This window comes from Panthera tigris, chromosome D4, assembly GCF_018350195.1.
Source record: "Panthera tigris isolate Pti1 chromosome D4, P.tigris_Pti1_mat1.1, whole genome shotgun sequence".
Classification (NCBI taxonomy): Eukaryota; Metazoa; Chordata; class Mammalia; order Carnivora; family Felidae; genus Panthera; species Panthera tigris.
Window position 1 is genome coordinate 71,455,095 of NC_056672.1, and position 23,983 is coordinate 71,479,077.

The following is a 23,983-nucleotide window of genomic DNA, read 5'->3' on the forward strand; positions in this document are numbered from 1 at the left end:
TATAAATTATAACTTGAGAAGAAACATGAGTATGGGCTCCCATTTTATGGAGAAATTAAAATCACACTGGAAGTAGTAGGGGGAAAATTATGTAGTAGATGTCAAACAGCGAATGACAGCTTAAGCAAGGACAGCTCATGAATCTCCCAAAGTCCTAGATACGAAGAAAGCCGCCTACAGAGTGTCCCTATTCAGGCAAGGTCCTTTATAGATAGAGATCTGGCTACTCATAAGGGCGAAATAAAATACATTTAAAAGTCCATGGGATAATCTGCACTGATTGCTTATTACTTAAGGAAGGAAGCAGTCAATGGACTTCCAGGAATTGCTCTCTAATGGCCTATCAGTCCCTTTTTCCTTTAACACAATTAAATTCTATAGAGTGAATGATTCAGGAAATGTCTTACTCTGACAGTAAGTTATGTAACTGAATTAAAAGTTCTCCTAAACAGTATTTCCCCCAAATAATTGTTTTTTAAAAACTTCAAATATGTAAGACATGGTATCTCTCAAGAAACCCTCTAATAGAGCTTGGTGTTTCCATCATATAATTCCATATTGTTAACATTTGCTCATTAAATCAGACTTATGTTATCATAATCTTTGCCATTAATTTATAGTCCATACCATCAAACTTGGTTTCTGCTCCCCACTCCCACCCTACTGAATTAATTTCTTTGTACTCCAATCAAGCAAACATATCAAGGAGATTGTCAAGAATTTGTAAATCTTAAATTCCAAACTATAGGGATTTTTTAAAGAGAATCTTTTTTTTTTTTAATCAGCTTACTTATAGGTAACCCCCACTTACTTTAGAGGAAATCTCATATCACTAATCATGGATTAATATACTACCACCTGTTAAGAAGCATAGTAGCTAGGATTTGATTTTTCAGGTTTTCAACACTATAATTGTTCTATAAATATATTTTAAAATAGGTCAATATATAACATTAAAGATTCCATATTTGCTTTGTCCTCTTAAAGTATGTTAAAAATTATAAGGCATTGAAGAAGTTTGGTAATAGTAATTTTGTATAGTGACGATTTTAGTACTTGTGGTCCATTTGCAAAGTTTTGGAAGAAATCACTAATATTATAGTTAAGCTCTCTATAGTAGAGCTAATAATAAATTACACAGATATTTGGCTTGTATTTCTTACTGTCTAGTTTTACCTGCAAAACTATGGCGGTGTATTCATCAACTGTCACCACTACATAACACTCTGTACTTCCAAAGAGTTTCAGTGACTCACTGCAGCTTCTCTCCACTAGTGTGATATTATAGCTGTAAAATACCATATTTTTAGGTGACATCATGAAATGACTAAGAAAAATTCTTTTGTTTTATTATTTTTTTAATGTTTATTCAGTTTTGAGAGACAGAGAGACACGTGAGCAGGGGAGGGGCAGAGAGAGAGGGGAGACACAGAATCTGAAGCAGGCTCCAGGCTCTGGGCTCTGAGCTGTTAGCACAGAGCCCAACACAGGGTTCAAACCCACGAACCCTGAGATCATGACCTAAGCTGAAGTCAGCCGCCCAGCCGACTGAGCCACCCAGGCGTCCCAGAAAAATTCTTTAAGAAAGTCTGTATTGTCCTCTTGCATATTAAATTATTTTAACGACTGCACTTTTTCTTTCATATATCAATTTATTCTACTTTATAAATTTGAGGAATTAAATTATGATTTATTCAGTATGTATGAAAAATTCGTTAAGATGTGCATTGCCGTAGGTATTTTACTAAATATTACTGCACATAATACTATTATAAATGTATTGACCAATTTCTTCCAGCTTTTTAAATAATTCATGAAATCAAAACATTTTGTAATACACTAAAACATTCTGCATTTATCAGAATTTTCTTTTCTCTTTCCTTAAAACTGGCCTAGATTTTAACTACCTTTTGTAAGCTCATAGTTTTCTGTGAATGCCCCATAGCCTTAAGATTTAAAAACAAAAGCATGGAAAATAGATCTGTATTATTTATTTATTTATTTATTTTTAGATCTGTATTTTAATTAATGTCACAGCTCAATTATTCCTCCTTGATATATAGCCCAATGTCTAATATTTCTGTGACAACTTGTATGCTGTGATAAAGTGTTTTATATGATTTTAAAATGTTCAGTGCTGGTCTGACCTCAGAACTTAAAGTCTAAAAATTTGAGAATTTATTTAGAACTTCATAGTCCTATTTCCCAGGCAGTATTTAAGGCCCTCTAAATAAGAACACTCATTCTCCATATTATCAATGACCCAAAGATATGACCATATAATTCACAGAAAAAAAAAGACACATAAAGTGTTCGTACTTGCTGGTAACAAAAGAAATGAAATTAAAATATAAATTTAAACAATAATGAAACATTTTTTTCTCCACAAGATTGATGTATATTGCCAAAAAAAGATAACATTCAGTAATTGTGATGGTGTACTACAGGGAGAGAAGTGTAACTTGACATAAACTCTTTGGAAAACTATTCATATGATATAATTGCAGGCTTGAATCAGAGAAATAATAATACTGCATATATAGCATAATGGTTAGTCATTTAGAATATATATACCCTTGCTAAAAGTTATGAAATCAATAACTTACTTGGATTCTAGCAACTGAAGAATTTCTGGAGTATTAAGAAGTCCTTCAGATGCAAAAAACACATATGGAACCTGAATTTCCAAAACAAAACCCCCAAAACTATCCAGCAAGGTGCTTCCTAAATGAGAGAAAGCTTATAAATATTTGTTTCTCATCTTTCAGCTCTTTCTCTTTTTTACTAAACATGAGAATAACAAGTGTATGTTCAAGGAGCAGTATAAAAATAAAACATATTCACTGTAAAAAATCAGAAATCAGAATAAAGAAAGGTCTGAAGAATAAAATAAAAAGCATATGTTATCCTATTACCTAGAAATAAAACACAGTTAACAGAATTTACTAAAACTACTATATGATACAGATCAATAGGAAAATAATAAATACCTCAATAGATAAATGGACAAAGGTCATTAACAGGCAATTTACAAAAGAATGGCTATATAAGATCAATTCATGTATGAAAAGATATGGATAATCAAGACATTAATTATCTATAATTAATTAATTATATATAACTATAAAATATTTTCTGCCTATAATTCTGTCAAAGACTTAGAATAATAATACCTACTTACTATAAAGATATTGGGAAAAGGATTCTCTTGCACTTTCTGCACAAATATGAATTGAGATAGCATTTCTGGAAGCATATTTGACAATATGTAAATGTGTATATACTTTTGACCCAGCAATTCATTTCACTTCTTAGAACAGTATATAAAATTATATAATAAACTACTATAAATCTTGTAGTACAGTAGTGGAAAACTGAAGTGTTGTAAATGCTCCAAATAAGGAATGGTTGAATAAATTAAGTTCATCTTCAAGAGACTGAAAGAAGCCTCTACCTATAAACTAGGATGCTTTTATCTTTTCTTGGGCCCATGTTTCAATTATTTAATCAATTTAACATTTAATTCTGTTTATCAAAAATTCCAAAGTAACCATTATGGTGACTGTATTTTTAGAATTGAATTAGAATCTCTCAGAATTCAAACTTCCCACTCAGACTTGAGGTGGATAGAAAGTAATTTATGGCAAGTATTGAAAGGAATGCCCTGGGACTAAAAATGTACAGGCTTTTTTTACTTAATGGACGTGAGAATTCACAATCTGAGTCATGTGAAGCTTAATGGATGTGAGAATTCACAATCTGAGTCATGTGAAGGGTTGCTGAGAAATACAGAGAAGCCAAATGATATACAAAGTGGTTTTAGAGTCTTCTCTAAGTGTCTGTGTGTAACTTTTTGTTGCATATTAAGTTTTCTGAATCAGTCAACATACTACAACAAAATTTCCCCTAAAATTCAATAAAAAATACGATATAAATGAGATACAAAATATGAAATGCGATATAAATACAAAAAAATGCAATATAATCATAATTAAATTGGGCTATTATAAATAAAACTTAGAAGGTAAAGAGATGAAGACAGATATCATCAGTAAAGCTTACTTTACAAATGAATATGAGGTAAGAGGGAAAGAACCTGCCCAACGTCACACCCAAGTGGTGAGGTTAGAGCTTGAACTCAAGTCCTCTAATGCCATAGCTCATTCTCTCTCCACAGATCAGAAACAGAAAACAGACAATTTCCATTCTACCTCAGCAACAAAAGGACTTTAGTTTATATCCTTACTCTTTAATACTGTGTCTGGAAGAATCACTTTAAAGGCCATGTGAGGAATATTCAATTTCTCGCAGTGTTTAGTCCAACAAGAGTTTTCTACAAAATTGTATTCCACCACAAATGAGAAGTTACTCCAGGGGAAATCTGCTCCAATGTATTGATTATGTGCAACTACACAGGAACTTGTACTGAAGACAAAGGAAAGCCAAGAAAATGGAATTATATTTGTGTCATTATTTACTTTGAAGGCTAAAAAGATGACTGTTTTTGGCTAGTTTATTCTTCTCTAGTCTGTGCCTGCTTATCTTGGAAAGGCACTGGTGTATTTTCTGTTGATTTGTTCTCCAGTTGTGCTAATCTCTCTTTATCTTTCCTTTTGATGGTCATACATTTTTTTTTATTTTTTAAGGATTTTATTTTTAAGTAGTCTCTGCAGCCAATGTAGGGCTCAAACCCATGATCCCAAGATCAAAAGTCACATGCTCTTCTGACTGAGCCAGCCAAGCACCCTGATGGTCATACATTTTTTTAAAAAAACAGGACTACTTCACATCCCCAAATGCAAAGGACTATTAACTGAGTCCTATCAATAACAGACAAATCACCATGAGAAATCAATCTCATTCTCTTATACATGTGAGGTTTTCATCTTTGAGGATCTATATAATAGAATATTATCTGACAACTTTGAAATGGTTTTTCTTTTTCTCAGTGAGCTTCACAGATGCTTTAGCAACAACAAAAGATGGATACTTAAATATCATAAGTTTATCTTTTCCATCTTCAGATTCCATATAATAGCACTTGCTACAATGAAAAATCTCTATTTTCTATATAGAGCAATCCAGATAGATAAAAGACGTAAGTGCTTTTATGAGCTTCTACTTGATTTACACCTCTTTTTATAATTTGGATCTCAGTATTGGAAATAAATAATTTCTACATAAAATAAGGCAAAATAAAAACATTTTTAGACATGTCAACACTGAATTTTATTATTAGCATGCTCTCACTGAACGAATTTCTAAAGGATATACTTCAGGAAGAAAGAGAACTCCAAAGAAAGGAAGGAGATATAAGAAACAATGCTGAGCAAAAAACCCCAAAACTGGTATAAACAAGAGTAAGTCTAAATGGGCACTTCCTGTACTAAAAATAACAATGATAATTCAGGGATATTGAAACAAGACTGAACTAAAATTCTGGACAACAATAATATATAATGCATAAGGCAATGACCTGAGTTCAAGTGTTCTAATATAATACATTTTTCAGGAAGAGGAGAGAGATATTGATTAATTTCAGGTTTTACTAAGCCTTTTTAAAAAGTTAAATTCCGGGAGAAATTGTGAAGAAATCTGTGAAACTGGTATGCTTATTTCCCATAGATGAATAAATACATTTTTACCCATTTAAAACACCTTCAGATTCCAGAAAATCATTTCTTTTGTTTTGTAAGACAGTCAGTGTTAAACCTGTTAGAAAAGAAGAATAATACAAAAAAGGTTTTTTTCAGTGTTCTGTTTATATATAAGTTTTAGGTGTTCATATATTTCACTACCATAACAATGAATTAAAGATCTATAAACAAGGAAACTGCTTAAAATACAATTTTCTGGATTATTTTTCTGTCTGTGGTATCAAAGTTTGACGCATGGGCAATATGTCCGGTATGTGTGTATGTTATAAGCATGGAAAGTCTGAATTTATGATGTAAAATAATAGAGTGGATTAAAACCTTAATTTTAAAGTAACCAAATAAGATACTCATCAATTCTGTACATTTAATTTTATTTGTTAAAAATCATGGTTGATTTCACCTTTTTTTTTTTCTACTCAAAAATTTAAGTACATAATGAAACAGCAAGAGACTACATTTTGATGTCATTTTTTCCTTTTTTTAAAATTACCACCTTAACTTTTTGGGTTTGTTGTTGTTGTTGTTGTTTTGTTTGTTTGTTTAGAGAAAGAGAGGGCACAAGCAGGGGAGAGGAGCAGATGGGGAGAGAGAAAGAGAGAGAGAGAGAATCTTAAGCAGGCTCCACACTCACTGCGGAGCCCAACTCAGGGCTTGATCTCATGACCCTGGGAGCATGACCTGAGCTGAAATCAAGAGTCAGACGCTCAACCTACTGAGTCACCCAGGTGCCCCCATTTTTTCCTTTTTATTGGTTGTGTAAGAAACAGAAGATCTATTGGATGCCACCTGCTCATTAGATTCACTTCTGCTTCTCAACTATAACTTAAATTTCTATGTTACTAATTTCTTAACAAAATAAAATTAATTTCAAAAATTCTGTACCCACACATACAGTTTATTTTTGGTAGACATAACTGGTTTAGGAATAGCTAGTTCCAGTTAAAATAAAGCTTACACTCTATTGGTATACATTCATCAGTTGTAAAGTTCACAAAGGCATGATGTAATAATAACAAAGTAATGCTTACTTACTCATGTTTACTTGGCTTAATATGACAATAGTTTTGGTAGAAATAAGAAGAGGATGGGTACTATTTGTCTTCTGTATATAAATTTATAAGGTATTATTATTATTTAAAAATTTTTATTTTTAGTAACCTCTACACTCAATGTGGGTCTTGAACTCACAACCTTGAGATCAAGAGTCACATGCTCTACCGGCTGAGCCAGCCAGGCCCCCCAAGATCATATTATTTAAAAATCTAATCTCCAGGGGCACCTGGGTGGCTCAGTCGATTAAGCATCCAACTCTTGATTTCAGCTCAGGTCATGATCTCCCGGTTTGTGAGATCAAGCCCTGCATCAGGCTCTGCACTGACAGCATGGAGCCTGCTTGGAATTCTCTCTCTGCCCTTACCCCACTCCAGCTTTCTCTCTCAAAATAAATAAATAAACATTTAAAAATAAAATAAAATAAAATCTAATCTCCTTACCTGATTTGTCTTAGCTATGATCCCAAAGCAGATTACTTACTAAGTGAACTGCTAGGATCTTCCAAAAACATAGATGATGAAACCTCATTTCTATTTTCTAACACTAGACAGAAAAAAAAAGGTCTTACTCCTAGACAGAGAGGACAGCTGCTAGTTAGAAGGAGTAAAAACATTTTTTCAGCTTAGAGAGTTAATATTTTTGTGTTAGTAGACCTTGTTGAAAGAAATTGGAAGAGTAGTGATGATATAATCCCAAAAGCCAAAGAAATAGGAATGTTCAGCATGAAGCCTAGATAAGAAGTGACATATACACTAATAATTTGTCCATGTGTCTTAGGTGTATTAAAGGGAAAGTTGCCCCATTAAGTAGGTTTAAGTATTCTTCTCTGTGCGGCAGAAATATCAGAAATATTTCCTCAGCTTCTTCACAAAAATATTCCTTCAGTTACCCAGATCCCTTGGTTTTATAATGCTAACATTGCTCATCACTTTCCTAACTTAAAAAAAAAATGTTTTCAATTAGCCTGATTCCAGACAGTTGTAGCAGGTTCAGCTTCACAATTGTTAACTAATGCTTTACCAATTTCATAGTGGAAATATCTTGTGAATTTAGTAGATAAGACCTCATCTGCCCAGGACTGGAAAACTGAACAAATAATAAGATCCAAGTTTGCAAATTTGGACTCTAGACACATGATAATGTCATCAAGAAGTAGCACTTATAGAGGTGCCTGGGAATCTCGGTCAGTTAAGCATCGGACTCTTGGTTTTGGTTCAGGTCATGATCTCACAGTTTGTGAGTTTGAGCCCTGAATCAGGCGCTATGCTGTCAGTGAGGAGCCTGCTTGGGATTCACTCTCTCTCCCTCTTTCTCTGACTCTCCCCCACTCGCTGTCTCTCAAAATAAATAACTTAAAAAAAAAAAAAGAAATAGCACCTAATACAGTTCTGCTTGAAAGAATCTTCCATTCTCATATTACTATAATTTAATAGTTTATTTTGCTAACTGCACTGATAAGCAGACATTTGTAATATGTGTATATAGTTCAGTTTAATCTTTTTCACTAGTCTCAGTCTACTAGGTATATAGAGAGGCATTCATTAGCTCATCCAGTTATTAATTTTTATTAAGTTCCTTCTATATTCCAGGCATTTTTGTGGGTGCTGGGAATACAAATTAGGGCATAGTGCTTATCCTCCAGAAGCTGACATACTAGTGAGGAAAACAGACAAGAGAATCAGTTGGTACAGTCCAGAATGGTACGTAGCGCCTTAGAAGTATGCACATAATACCCTGAAATCACAAAGGAAAGCATTTAAATCAGGCTTCCTGAACAAATGTTTTAACTGATTTTTAAAGGATGTGTAGGAGTTAGCTGTTAAAGAAGGGAGAAGAGCACCATTATAGCAGAACAGGAGGCATAAGGGCATGGAGATAGGAAACAGCATGATAAAGTTTGGTAGGGTTACAGCAAAGAAATATATTGGGAGATGGTCAAAGATGCAATTTATAGAGGGAAAATAAATAGTAAAAAAAGGATGACATAGGTTGAGTGTGGTATTTTATTTTATTTTTGAGACCAAAGGGCTTGGGGTGCCTGGGTGGCTCAATCAGTTAAGTGTCTGACTCTTGGTTTTGGCTCAGGCCATGATCTCACAGTTTCATGAGTTCAAACCCTGAGTTGGGCTCTGTACTGACAGTATGGACCCTGCTTGGGATTCTCTCTCCCTCTCTCTCTGCCCCTCCCCCACCTGCATTGTCTCTGTCTCTCTCAAAATAAATAAATAAACTTAAAAAAAAAAAAAAGAAGAAGACCAGAGGGCTTGAAGATTAAGGGAGAGTCATTAGAAAGGAAGGCTGGGCTATGGAATAACTTAAGGAACACACTGATGCAGGAAGAGATAGGATCCAAAGCAGAAATGAAAAATTGGTTTTCAAAAGGAGGAGGTTCACCTCCTTTATAAAGAAAGGAGGAAAAGATAAAAGAAGAAATAAAGGTAAGTTTGTAGATGGTAGGGAAGAAAACTGAAGATTCTTACCCCATTAATGGACATTAAAAAGCATAATTCTCTTTTTTTAATGTTTATTTATTTATTGGGGGGGGGGGGGGAGACACACGCACATGAGCAGGAGAGGGGCAGAGAGAGAGGGAAAATCCCAAGCAGGCTCTGCACTGTCCACACAGAGAATGACATGGGGCTTGAACTCACAAACTGTGAGATCATGTCCCGAACCAAAATCAAGAGTCAGACACTTAACCAACTGATCCACACAGGTACCCTGCATAATTCTCTGAAAAATGAGGGGATGAGGAGTCATGAAACCTGGGTTGTGGGATAGAGCCCCACATGGGGCTCCACATTAACAGCACAGAGCCTGCTTGAGATTCTCTCTCTCTCCCTCTGCCCCTTTCCCTGACTCACACTCTTCTTTCTCTCTCTCTCTCTCTCTCAAGTAAAAAGAAGAAATAATGAGGGGATGAGTAGCATAGTGGGGGTTTGTGGTATAGCCATTAGGTGGATAAGAATGGGAACTAAGAACATATAGAAAGGTTGTTAAGAGGTATTAAGAGCCCATATAAGTTCAGAGAAGATAAGTTATACCAAGATAGTGGTACCAAACTATTTTATTTTTTCTAATAATGCTCAGGAGCTCAGGTATAGAAACAGAGAAGTTAAATGTCTTGATGGATTCAGAGCTAAGGTTTAAATGGAAGGTACATTAGAAGGACAAGACTGATTAGAGTCATGGGCACATCACCAAGTCTGGAAAGAGAAGAAAGTGAAACAAAAAAGGAGTTGACAGATTACAGATCTCTAAGATGCTGAACATCGTGAAAGAGTTAATGTAGCTGTAGACAGAGAGCAATATATCAGAGTTTAAAGTTCAGAAGTAGCACAGTTCTGCATTATTACAAGGTTGATGGCATAGCCAAGGAATGAATATCATTTTTGCTGTGGGGGTCAACAAAACTATAAGCAGAATGTTGAATCATCATTCATGTTAAAGACACCTAGGATAATGGCAGGACTAGGAGTGAAAAGAATACCCTGAACCAGGTGCAGAACTGTCCACAGATGATGGGGAATGTTCAGGTGGTAACTAGAGGATGGCAGTTGGAATGGTAGAAAATGCTGTGGCAATATGGCATAACCTCAGAGATAGAGGAATAATGTTTTGGAAAGGATAAAACAAGAAATTAACCTTCTCACCCCTATGATATATACATATCTTATATATCTCATATATCTCATGTATCTCATACATATACACACATATATATACATATGTGTACATACATATATATGTATACATACATATGTGTACATATACATATGTATATATATATGTGTGTGTATATATATATTAGAAAGGAAGGCTATAATATACATATATATATACACACACATATATATGAGAGAATTATCAGCTTTTTTACGAGAGGGATACAGGGGAAGCCATATCATCTGGGGAAAGCAGGGTTTCACTTAAGACAAGGAGATGAAATTGGGACACCTGGGTGGCTCAGTTGGTTAAGTGTTCTACTTAGGCTCAGGTCATGATCTTACAGTTCATGAGTTCAAGCCCCGTGTCGGGCTCTGTGCTGACAGCTCAGAGCCCGGAGCTTGCTTTGATTCTGCATCTCCCTCTTTCTGCCCCTCGCCTACTCACACTCTGTCTGTCTCTCTCTGAAAAATGAATAAACATTAAAAAAGACAAGGAGATGAAAAAGGAGAAGAGTTTAAATATAAGCAATATGTAAACCATAGCACAAGGTGGAAAGAATTGGCAGAGGGGGCAATAGTGGGTAGAAGAGTTGAAGAATGACACTAGAACAAGACAGACCTTAGATGAAATCCTGATTCCCTTACTTGCTACCTATGAGATGTGGCATGTTACATCACCTTTATGAATTTTAGTTTCTTTATTTATAAAACTGATTTACTAAAACTGATTTATAGAGTTGTAAGTATACAGTATTATGTAGCAACTAGTAGATAATTAATAAAAGGTGTTAATTGATAATAATAAATACATATGATATATAATGTATGTGTAAGTACATTACAGTATATTTATATTGCAGACTTAAAGTCCAGATTTATTTCAAAACTGGTTATATCCCACTGAGTTATATACTTTTAAAGGATGAATTTTATGGTATGTTATTATATCTTAATTTAAAAACTTAGATCACTACATTTGTATATGTTCAAACATTTGTTATCAAATGAAGCATAATTTAAGACTCCCAACTGCCATAAATCAATCAATCAATCAATCAATCTCCCTACCTTCCATTTTGTTAAGGATTTTAATGAGTAAATGTTTCTCACCATCTGAGTCCATTCTTATTATAATCAGCACCTGGTCAAAAATAAGAATTTCATATATCTCTGAATAATTATTCTTTTCATAGTTATGCTACTATAACAAAAAAACAAGCTTCACTGGTTACATGAAAATAATGACAATAAGATTACCAAGCAAATATGTGTTATAAAAGATGTCAGTGCTTAAACACAGAGGAATAAATTCTGGTAAGATCAAATATCAATGAGGAAAATATTCTAGGGTAGGGCATTCTTAGCATTCATGTACTTCCATATAGGTGATTGTATATATAAGTTGTCTCTGCCTGCATTGTTAGTGTTAAATTCGACTCAGACAAGTTTGAATTTGTTAGAGAAAACCAATGATTTGCTGCTATACTTTCCTACTTACCATCACAGCTCTTTTTTTGGCACGGGGTTGGGGGAGGACAATAAATCAATTTCAATTTTTTAAATTTCTGACTGATTATTTTACTTTATTTTAATGACTTAGGCAAGTTATCCAAGTAACCACAGAGTTGGGGATAAAGATATAGGAGGGGCAAAGAGGAAGAAGAAGAAGAAGAAGGCCACATTTACATCCAGATTTTGTGTAAAGTATTTGAAACGTTTTTCAGCTTGAAAACATTTAAGAAAGTATTTCCTCTTAAGTCTTTTTTTTAAATGTTTATTTGAGAGAGAGAGAGAGAGAGAAAGAGAGAGAGAGAGAGAGAGCGCGCATGAGCAGGGAAGGGGCAGAGAGAGAGGGAGACACAGAATCCAAAGCAGGCTCCAGGCTGTCAGAATAGAGCCTGATGCAGGGCTTGAACTTATGAACTGTGAGATCATGACCCAAGCCAGATGCTTAACCAATTGAACTACTCAGGCTTCCCCTCTTAAGTCTTTAGTAATGCAACCTTCATATGCTTGAGGTAGCGTGGGCAAAAATCCCCAATATAATCCAAGGCATAAACTAAGAGCTTTTTTTGTAGAATCATATGAGATGAGATTCTGGTTCAATATCTAAAAATAAATTATTGTAGTTTTGTTATCTGGTATATGCCCATGAACTTAAAAGTACCAGACAACAATTTTGAGATTTGCAGAGTCAATCCATGGAGAACTCTGTATAATAAAAATTAAAGTATTTTTAAATTCAAGACATATGAACAATGATGCAAAATCATCCTTTCTCTTGGTCTGATTCTGTTTTGTTAACTTACTTAAGGAGAAAACTGTCAAGGGACCAAATAGTCTAGACTACTTCATAATTTCAGAGTTAAATGCAAAAATTTATCTTATATCCAATTCCTTTTTTAAAATTAATTTATTTAAATTCAAGTTAGTTAATGTGTTGTGTAGTATTGGTTTCATGAGTAGAATCCAGTGATTTAACACTTACGTATAACACCCAGTGTTCATCCCAACAAGTGCCCTCCTTAATGCCCATCACCAATCCAATTCTTACTTAAGCTGATTATCGTTATCAGCTTTATTCCAGTACTTACATTAATCTGCTGTTCACTCTGCATCCAATTTAGTATCTGGCATCGCAGTTCTTGTATCTTGTAATTGGTTTCAGGCTTTTTTTCCCTAACAAACTGTACAATCTCCAGCTGTCTCCAAATGTTGTCCAGATAGGAGCCTAAAATGCTTCTGTAGATATCTTTTGCATTTGACAAATATCCTGTTAAAAATAAAAGTAGGGGGAAAAGGCATATCTTTTCATTCTTTGAGAAACTCCATGGTAAAAATTAAAAGGAAACAAGAGTCATAACAATTAAAATTTACTTTAATCCTTTTATGATTTTGATCAAAGATATTAATAAAAACCTTAAAATTGAGTAAAGCTTAAAATTATGTACCAAATGTCTCCTTTTAAGCTACCACAACATACTCGAATATATCCCATCTTTTCCTGCCTTCTGGCTTGATCTACACTTACATGCAAGTCCTATGGAAATGCCACCCCATTGGAATTTTCTTAGTATTTTATCTGTAGAATAAATAGATTGTACTTGATTTTTGGTTCTTTATGTATATGACAATCTCAGTCTATAAGCTCTTGGGATAAATCCATGATATTTATGCATAATTTATTTGTATAACTGCAAAAACAGCAGAGCCTAAATTCAGACCCACTACAAGCAGTTTCCAAACACAGAATCCTGCAACCTATCCTTGCAAGTTCATATTCAGTAAATTTAGATTGTATCCCGGGGTTTTTTGCCTAAAAGCTCTCCTGGTGATTCCACAACACAGTGAGTTCTGTGAATTACTGAAAAGCACCTAGCATAGTCACTTATGTAGGTCAGATGTTCACTGAATACTTTGGCAATAATATATTTTAAAATTATGTTTATGTTCACATTTTTATATTTATGTGCATATTCAAATTTTACATTAGTACAGCTTGACTGATGGGCAATTTAGACTGATGTTCTATCTTTTTTTTAAAGTTTATTTTTGAGAAAGCAAGAAAGTGGGGAAGGGGCATAGAGAGAGAGGGGAGATAGAGAGAATCCCAAGCAGCCTCTGAGCTGTCAGCGCAGAGCCCATCGCGGGGCTCGAACTCAAGAACTGTGAGATCATGACCTAAGCTGAAGTCCAACGCTTAACCAACTGAGCCACCCAGGCGCCCCATGTTCTTTCTGCCTTCTAATCTCCAAACCTCTTACTGATTCTCTAGATCTAACTTTCTAAATGAGAAGCCTAATCCAGTACCATCCCTATTTCAATGGCACCCTATTATCTACAGAATAAGGTCTGAGCTCTTTTGTGCAGCTTACAAGGCTATTCATGATTTGGCTCTTTTTTATGTCTTCATGCTTAGTTCTTACTGCTTTCTACCTTGTACTCTTCACTTTAACTACATGGAACTGTATGCAGCACACCCACTGGGTCATTCTTATGGGCTCTTAATTCTGCCTATAATACCCTTTCATACTTTATTTACTTAGCAAACTTGTACTTTTTTTTTTTTTTTTTTTTTTTTTAGCTTTTTAATGTTTATTTATTTTTGAAAGAGACACAGTGTGAACAGGGGAGGGGCAGAGAGAGAGGGAGACACAGAATCCAAAGCAGGCTCCAGGCTCTGAGCTGTCAGCACAGAGCCTGAAGTGGGGCTGGTACTCACAAACCATGAGATCATGACCTGAGCTGAAGTCAGAAGTTTAACAGACTGAGCCACCCAGGAGCCCTTTATTTTTAAATAAACATTCAGCTTAAAGGTAACAGTCTCCATCCTTTGTATCATTAGTACCTATCTTTACTACAGTACCCATTACACAATACTGAATTTATTTCTGGGTTAAAGCCCAGAAGTGAGACTATACCTTTAATCTTGAAAGTCATTACCTTGCTAGCTTGGGAGGGGTAACAAATTGGCAGCTGGGAGAAAAAAAACAGAATTCTAGAAGGGTACAGGGCAGGCAGCCAGACCCCCATGGACCTTTCTTTCTCTGCCACTATGCAAAGAAAAAAAGAAAAGAGGACAACCTAATTCACTCTTTGACTTTGAGAGGTTTAGAGTGAGAAATCTCTCCACTAAAAATGTCCAAAGTGGCTTAGTTATTCCTTATGGCTTGGGACCTAGGGCTTAAGAAGTTTGCTTGCCAACAAGAATTTTAATTTTACTTCTAGAGTATTCCTCAAGGTAGCCAAATAGCAATGACCAAGTTTGATTGAGCAAAAGTATTTCTTTGAGGAGAAAAAATCATTCAGCCCAAGTACATAGTTCTTAATGGTCTCACTTAATCCTTGTGTAGATCGTAAGAGTACTTAAAGGTGAATATACTTCAAATAATCCTCCATAAATATTATTTCTCTAATTCTAATTCTCTAATACTAGTAAGTTTGAGCAGCAGTGAGTCACAACTGAACTCTCTCTATAGCATGGAGAGCTCAGATGTTTAGATTCTGATATTCTGCCTTATTATTATGCTTTAATAATCAGCCTTGTTTTTGGTAGGACTGGTGACCTTTCATGGAAGCTGATAAGTATAATGAAAACAGATGACTAAATAGAAGGACATGTGATATTACACCCTTATACCAATTGCAGGTTCTGTAAACTAGAGTCCCCAATCCATAGTTTTCTTGGGATGGAGGTAAAACAACCTGATCCAGCATCAATACCCAAGTGGTTTAATTGGAGAAGAAAGGATAAGCAACATGTTAGGATTTCTAAAGGTAGCTGTAACATAGTTATAATACTTGACCAGATAATACTAATACAATACTTGGCCAAATATTATTATTTCCAGTGCTTAGAGGGAGGACAGCTGTAACTCACTGCTGCTCAGTATTTACCAAAACAGTGGATTAGAGAAATAGTTGTCTGGGTCATAGATTAGACAAAACCTCTGGGTCACAGATCAGAGAAAAATTATTTTCACTTTAAATTTTAAATAGGTTCTAGAAATTCTAAATTATAAAACAATTCTATAAGTATACCATTACTAAAAAATCTAAATAATCCTGCAATAAGGGGCCTAAAGCAGTAATGTATTGAGACAGATATTTTAATGATTTTGATAGTTTGGAAATAATTTCCAAAATCTTAACATTTTCTAATATATTCAAATAGTTTGATTTTTATTTCTCAAGTAATTCATATCCTAATTTACATGTAAAACTAAAAAAATTGCAAAATATCTTACTACTAATAATTTGGTTATATTAGTTATATTCACCTAGCAAAGATTCAAAGCCACAACATTCAATGAGGACCTAAAATGTACATGCCAAAATATCATCTTACATTAAAAAGTAGTGCATGATAATGATTATATAATCAAATCTGCTTGAGGCCATTATGAGTTTACAATTCAGGCCTAGATTAGAGAATCCTAAACCTATTTTTTTAAATGATGGTATTTGTTACAAATGATTTCTTTCAATGAATATAGGCAGCATAAAATATACATTCTATTAGAATTATGTCAAAATGTATATAGTGCTTAATGTGCAAGTAAAAGAGGAAATAAAAATATCTCAATAGGACTAAAAGGGGAAATAAAAATTTATCCCACTAACCCAATGCTGTGTCCAAGCTGCATGTTAAAAGGACATCTCTAATTGTTACCAGAAGATGTAAGAGAGCAGCATGCTTGTATGTCATTTCTCTTTCATCATTCGTACCTAAGCAAGCAGAAATGTATTTAAAAACATAAGATACACATCAGAATTTTAGAATATGTATCAGAATGCTTAACAATAATAGCTAACATTCATTATCAGGTGCTTACTATATGCCAGGCTGCTGGTTATTTCATTGCATCTATAATAATAATAACCCTATCAGACAAGTTTATTATGATCCTCATTTTATGGATGAGGAAATAGTCTGAACAAGGTTAAGTAACTGTCCAAGGTCACTTTGTTTTTGTTTTTAAGTTTATTTATTTTGAGAGAGACAGAGACAGCGTGAGTGGGGGAGGGGTTGAGAGAGAGAGAGAGAGAGAGAGAGAGAGAGAGAGAATCCCAAGTAGTCTCTGTGCTACCAGTGCATGATCTCACGAAATTGTGAGATCATGATGTGACCAGAAATCTAGAGTCAGATGCTTAACCAACTGAGCCACCCAGGTGCCCCTCTAAGGTCAATTTGTGAATAAATAAGTGGTGGAGCTGGCATTCAAACCCAGACAGCTAACCTTAGTGTTCATATTCTTGTTGTTTCCAAAAGATATTCAATTATTTCTACTCTTGGTAGGAAAAAAGGCCAGTGATTCCCAGTTATGAAACAAAAAGCAAATTCAACTCCTAACTTGCCAACTGGTGAAGAGAAAGATGGGGATCATAACATAAAGCAATACCTTGAAATGGAGGTAGACACCTGGGAATATTTGTCCAAAGATATGACTCAAACAAGAGGTGTATTTACAATACAAGAGATGTATTGGCTACTTAATGTGTTCCATGTAGTTCCAGAGCTTTCTGAAGATGATAGATTGGATTTTACTATGTGCAAAAGTGAAACCAAGAAGATAGGAGTCTAGGCCCACTGCCCCAATTCAACCAGAGAAGCTTCACTTTTCCATGTTTTATATAATGGGATCCCATGAAATATTTATTTGTACAAAATGTTCTGCTGAAAAATTTGAAAACTGCTCATCTAATCAATTAGTGAAGATCAAGGCAAATAAGAAGTAGTCACTGGGAACAAGGGGCAACAGGAGAACCATTTATGGGTTAGTATATTCAGCCCCTCTAAGGACTTGTGGAAACAAGTCAATCATGACCTGGAATGGATAAGAACAGGGCAGAGAAACAAGGTTTGGTATCATTTTTCTTCTGTCTTTAGGAGAACATTTCTTGAACATCTCTTATCATGCCAGTCTGCAGCTGATGAATTCTTTCAGCTTTCATGTGTCTGAAAACATCTTCATTTTACCTTTGCTTTCATAATATGTTTTTGCCTAGTGTAGACAACTAAGGTTTTTTTCTTTCAGTATTTTAAAGATTTTACTCCACTGTCTTTTCACCTGAATTATTTCTGACAAGAAATTATGTCATCCTTATCTTTGCTTTCCTTATGTAACATACTTTTTCTTTTCCCTCTGGCTGCTCCTACAATTTTCTCTTTACTGCGAGTTTTGAGCAATTTGATTATGATATGCCTCGGTGTGGCTTTATTATGTTTCTTGTGCTTGCTGTTCACTGAGTTTCTTGGATCTATGGGTTTTAGTTCTTACTAAGTTTGGAAAGCTTTCAGTCATTATTTTTTCAAATATTTTTCTCTTTACCCTCTTTTTACCTCGCCTTTGAGAATTCTAGTTGCTATTATATCTGGCTATCTGAAGTTGTTTCACAGCCCGCTGATGCTCTTTTCTTTCTTTTTTTAGATTTTTTTTTACCTACCCATGTTTTATTTTAGTTTCTAGTGCTATGTCTTCAAGTTAACTAATCTTTTCTTCTGCAATATTTAATCTGCCATTAATCCCATCTAGTGCATTTTTTCATCTCATGCATTGTAGTTTCATTTCTAGAAGCTTCATTTGTGTCCTTTATATGTCCCTAACTTACTGAACATATGGAACACAGTTATAAAAAGTTTTAGTGTCCTTCTCTAATAATATTAACATCTTTGTCAGTACTGAGTTTGCTTCGATTGATTATTCTCATTATGGGTTGTGTTTTCCTGTCTCTTGTTATGCCTGATAATCTTTGATTGGATGTCAGACACTGTGAATTCTATCTTGTTGGGTGCCCCATGAATTATGAGTTTTTCTAGCCTAGCTGGTGGTAGCAGGCATTATTCCCTGCCCTGTGTGAATGCAGGGTACTATTCCCTCTAATCCCATCAGATGGTTTCCTTCCCCAACCTCAAGTGGTTTCCTCATATACACTCTTTGATCAGTACTCTGCCGAATACTCTGTGTGAAGCTCTCTGTTCTCTAATATTCTATCCTTTGACCTCTAGCCAAGAGGCTAGATGGCCTTGGTCTCCCTGGACACTCAGTTTTGTTTCCTCAGTGCAGACTGTCCACTTGACTCTGCCCCGGTACCTCTCCCTGTGCTATGGCCTGGCAACTCTTTCAAGGCAGTAAGCTAGGGCAATGGTAGGGCTCACCTTGTTTCCCATCTCTCAGGAATCACTGTGCTTCACTGCCTGATGTGTAGGGTCTTAAAAACTGGTTTCATGTATTTCATCTTTGTTTTTGGTTTTTTTTCCTCCTTGAAGGAGGGTAAATCCAATCCCTGTTTCTCCATCTTGTACAGAAGCAAAAGTTAAGGAGTGACTTTAATTAATCTATTTTTTTACCTCCCCCCACCCCACTTTTGGGAGGGAATTAGGTGGTTCAGATGTTAACAATAATAGGGTTAATTTGGTTTGGGGGCAATAGGAACCTGTCAAGTAATATATGTCAATTAGGAGTATCACTGAGAAGCAAAGCCAGATGATATTCATTACCTATTTCTCCTCACTTAGGTGATCCTCCAATATTGGTTTATGGTTGTCATATGCTGAATTACAGTTATGCCTTCATCCATGACTAATTACTATACCTTCTATATTCAATTTTTACTCATTTGATACAATAATCCATAACTTTATATCCTTTTAAATAGTATGATTTTTATTTGTACTCACCTTGCTGAATAGCATCACTTATTACTTTTTCTTGTTCCTTTAAGAGGAATCTTGTTTCATCAAAAATGACAGTGGCAAATGTCCAATTAGCAGCAGGGAGAGTACAGAGGCATACAAGTTTTTTTAAGATAGGAGTAGCTGCTGCTTCTAGGAGACAGAATGCTTGGCACTGGCTATCTGTGAAAATAAAAGCATTAAAGATAGTGTTTTATAAGGATGCTTGCTCTTTTTGACAAACCAATTAAACATGTCACTTCTTGGAAAACTGAACTCCATCCTAATTCTTTTCTGAGTAAAGATCAAGAGATTGTACAGAGGCTCATTTTAGAATATTTATTCTAAATAAACTAATAACAACAAAATCAAAAACCCTCTGTAGAATTAGTATAATTTTATGACTATCCTGCTTATTAGAAAATATTTATTCATTAACTAATTTGGCATGGCAAGTATGAAGAGCCATATAAAGAGAACCACATAATTTTTTTTCTTCTCCCCCCACTGAAATTAGCTTACAACCTTAAGCCAAACAAATTTATAACAATGACAAATTGTTTCTAGTTTTCACTAGAATGTCAATAAAGATTTGCATTACCATCTAAAGGTTGTAAATAAAACTGAAGAGAATGAAAAGATATTTAAAAACAGTGTCATATTTTCTTATTGATGTTAATAATGAGCATGATATTCTTTTTTGTTTTTGCTCTGAATTTTTAAAATTTATTTTTCATTTATTCTGAGAGACAGAGACAGAGTGAGCGAGGGAGGGGCAGAGAGAGAGAGGGAGACACAAAATCCGAAGCAGGCTCCAGGCTCTGAGCTGTCAGCACAAAGCCCAACATGGGCTTGAATTCATGAAACCGTGAGATCATGACCATAGGACTGACACACCACATGCACCAGCGGGTAAGACTTCCAGAGGACTCGGTCACACCAGGAAGGCAGGTTGTATTTCATCCCTGTGGCTTTCTGCTTAGTGTAGGCGTATTAGTCCTGAGTCAGTCTTTCAAAACGGTAGGTGGGCACGAACGTGATTTCTTCCTCCTCAAAGTGTAAGAAGACCTTCTGCTCCTTCCTCTCCATCACCAGCTGGTCATGGGACAGGAGGTCTGCGTACTGCTGCTGCTTGATCTTCTGGACAATGGTTTCTGCCTCCCAGGTGAGAAGGTCCACACAGTAGTTCAGATCACCAAGCCAGAAGAGGTGGGTAAAGTGGTGAGTGGTGTTAAAAGGACTCAGTTTCTTGTCTCCCAGAGCAGAAGCCAGAGAATGTTCATATAGTTTTGGTTTTGCCTGAGTTTCTTTTCACTTCCAGAAGTTAAATGGCTGTTAACAAAGCCCTAGGAGGTTCTGTTGAACATAAATGACACCCCCACAGCTCCCTTGTTTCTCAGCGTGTTGGCGATGCCTGTCTTCACATTGTTGGTGCAGATGTGACTGATGTGGTTCTCATGCTCCGGCTTGGCCAGCACTACGATTTGGATATTCCAGAGGGTGTGGATGGCAACTGTTTTAAAAGTCATGCTGGTGATTTCTTGCAGGGAGTGTCTGAGTATCTCCAGCCACTCCTTCTCTCCCAGGGGGTCTTCCTGGGTGCTGATCACGTAGATGTCATGAGGGATGTAATCGGCAGAGTCATCCTGAGTCTTTCCCTGCCCCTTGGAGAGAAACCAGAATGTGATCTTCTTGGGGGGGGGTGTTACCCATGTTCCAGGTGCTGATGAAGATGGTGATCATGTCTGGCTCTGCTTGCTCCGAGTACTTATTCTTCATCTCCTGGAGAAGCTGGCAGAAACCTTCTCTCTTTTTGGAATCAGCAAAAACATATTCCTTCCACAAGGTCTTATCCTTCTCAGTTTCCACCAAAATCACCAACTTGTTCAGAAACGTCTGAGACTTGATGAGCTGCAGGATCTTATTGTGGCTGTAGAACTTGTCCTCAGAACCATCCTTGAACTTCTTAATTATCAGTTTCCCAGACTCAACATCAACTTTGAGCTGCAGCTTCTGAGGAATCCCCAGGGATTCTGACTTTACCTCAAAGGTGACGGGAAGGATGAGGGAACGTTGATGGGGAGACTTGGTGCCTTCATGCAGCAAGGCCTTGACCTTGTCTTCAATGGGGGTCAAGATACTCGTCAGTTGGCTGACCTTGGCCACCATGTTGACTGGATTGGCCTCACCAGGCACCTGAGGCCATGGAGGGAGGCAAGGGGATTGCTGCTGGTCAAACAGCCTCTGCAGAGACTCCAGGGAGGGGAGAGTCTGGGTGACTTTGCTGGGAGCAGGAGACTGAGCATGATATTCTTAAGCAGGCTGTTCTTTAGGAGTCGAAGAATATTCTTCACGGCAGAAGCAAACATTTTAATCAGTATTGTTTAATCATTTAAACAATAGCTTTAAAAAAATTTTTTTAAGTGTTTATTTATTTTTGAGAGAGAGAGAGAAAGAGAGGTATGCACAAGCATGGGAGGGGCAGAGGATGAGGGAGACAGAATCTGAAGCAGGCTCCAGGCTCTGAGCTGTCAGGCCAGAGCCCAGTGCAGGGCTAAAACCCACGGATTGCAAGATCATGACCTGATCCAAAGTTGGATGCTTAACCAACTGAGCCACCCAAGTGCCCCAACGGCGGTAGCTTTTTTAACATCATGTTGACAATGGGTAAAAGAATAGAGGGAGTAAGCAACATCAGTTCATTTTTCCGACTGGGCAGAACGGTGTGAGCAGCTGTAGTCTGCTGTTGTCTGATGAATATAGAGAAGCAGGAGTTTAAATGAAGGCAGAAATAACACTGAGTGGACTGGAGTAGGGCAATGGAAAGGGGCAGAGGCAGTGAATGGGGGCATTCCAGGCCCAGGAGTAACTTGAAAGTAGGAATGGCATGATGAAACATCTGAAACAAGTGAAGAAAATAACATGGGAAATCAGGTATGTCCTAGATACTCAGAAAAGGCTTCAAGTTCACTTAATTTGAATGCACTTTAAAAGCATACAGCAGGGGCGCCTGGGTGGCGCAGTCGGTTAAGCGTCCGACTTCAGCCAGGTCACGATCTCACGGTCCGTGAGTTCGAGCCCCGCGTCAGGCTCTGGGCTGATGGCTCGGAGCCTGGAGCCTGTTTCCGATTCTGTGTCTCCCTCTCTCTCTGCCCCTCCCCCGTTCATGCTCTGTCTCTCTCTGTCTCAAAAATAAATAAAAAACGTTGAAAAAAAAAATTAAAAAAAATAAAAGCATACAGCATACCTGATGCTTGAATTTCAATGACCTTGTCTACTTTCCTTTCCTGACTTATTTCCTCTACGGCTTTATTAGTACAAACAATGGGACTTTCTTCTTGAAGAGTCAAGGAATGTTCTTCTTTATCTTGAAATTCTAATAAAAAATATTAATTTGCATTATTCAGGGAAACTTAATGTCACTTTACTTAAAATGATTTGATATAATATGATAATTGTTAAAGTTCTTCCTTGAAATATGTCAGTATTAAAGTGAACAACTATTCAGGTCAATGGACGTAACAACAGTGCTGGGTAGGAAGCTGAATGACCATAACAGAAAGAATCTTGGCATCAAATCACTGTTTCAGTCTCAATTCTGACACTAGCTTCAGTGTCCTCATATGTAAAATACAGATAAATATACCTATTGTGAATACTGTTATAAGGAATAAATACCAAGTACAGTTCCTGACAGCTAAAAGGCACATACAGCTCAACTTCATTTCTCTGTGACTTTCCATATACCCTTCCTTCTGCTATTAATTCTTTCCTATGCCCCAAGCCCTCCCTATCTCCAACCTTTTTTAATTAGGTCAATTCTTACCACTCACCCTTTAGGTCTCAGGCATTTTCTCTGAGCCTATAAGCTTCTCAAGGTCAGCAACAGTATCATATTTATCTCTAATATGTAATTTAGTGCCTGGCATACAGTTCATTTGTCTTCCTTCTTTTCTAAGTAGTGTGGAGGATTACAAAATATATATAACTAATTAATTTATTTATAGTTACTTATTTTAACTAGATAGCAAAGTTATCTATTAATAATGATTACCAGATAATTTTAGAAACATAATACCACCTTGAAACATTTTAATATATGAACTTTAAGTATATGGTGAAAACAATGGAGTAAAATATCCTAAACTAGATTATGTTATTATTTTCAAGTATATTTTTCATTAGCTATAAATAATTGGAATGGTTATGATTAAATAATACTAATTACTAGAGTTTTTGAGGGGGCCTAATAAGTTGTAACATTCTTTGTTGCCCCTGAATTAATTATAAAATAAGGGAAGAAGTAAAATATATATACCAAAACATTACCTTTATTACTAACAAAGGCTAAGTTGGAAAAAGGAGCTTAGTTTGAGAATCAAATGGGCTGGCTGTGGACAGCAGAATTCCACATTAACAATATATAAGAT

The 23,983-nt window shown here is 35.9% G+C and overlaps 1 protein-coding gene and 1 pseudogene across 7 annotated transcripts in view; both read right to left on the minus strand.

The window, feature by feature from the left end:
- Nucleotides 1-23,983, minus strand: part of SHOC1 (shortage in chiasmata 1) — an 85,908-nt gene that overhangs the window by 15,690 nt on the left and 46,235 nt on the right. For all 7 annotated transcript variants that reach the window (XM_042963816.1, XM_042963817.1, XM_042963819.1 and 4 more), the window contains 9 exons: nucleotides 22,801-22,929; nucleotides 19,560-19,736; nucleotides 16,502-16,606; nucleotides 12,973-13,151; nucleotides 11,447-11,519; nucleotides 5,646-5,712; nucleotides 4,247-4,425; nucleotides 2,607-2,724; nucleotides 1,177-1,288 (listed from right to left, as the gene is read on the minus strand). In XM_042963816.1, coding sequence (XP_042819750.1) covers nucleotides 1,177-1,288; nucleotides 2,607-2,724; nucleotides 4,247-4,425; nucleotides 5,646-5,712; nucleotides 11,447-11,519; nucleotides 12,973-13,151; nucleotides 16,502-16,606; nucleotides 19,560-19,736; nucleotides 22,801-22,929 — 1,139 coding nt within the window. The remainder of the gene's footprint in view (nucleotides 1-1,176; nucleotides 1,289-2,606; nucleotides 2,725-4,246; nucleotides 4,426-5,645; nucleotides 5,713-11,446; nucleotides 11,520-12,972; nucleotides 13,152-16,501; nucleotides 16,607-19,559; nucleotides 19,737-22,800; nucleotides 22,930-23,983) is intronic.
- On the minus strand, nucleotides 20,403-22,007 carry LOC122232998 (annotated as a pseudogene).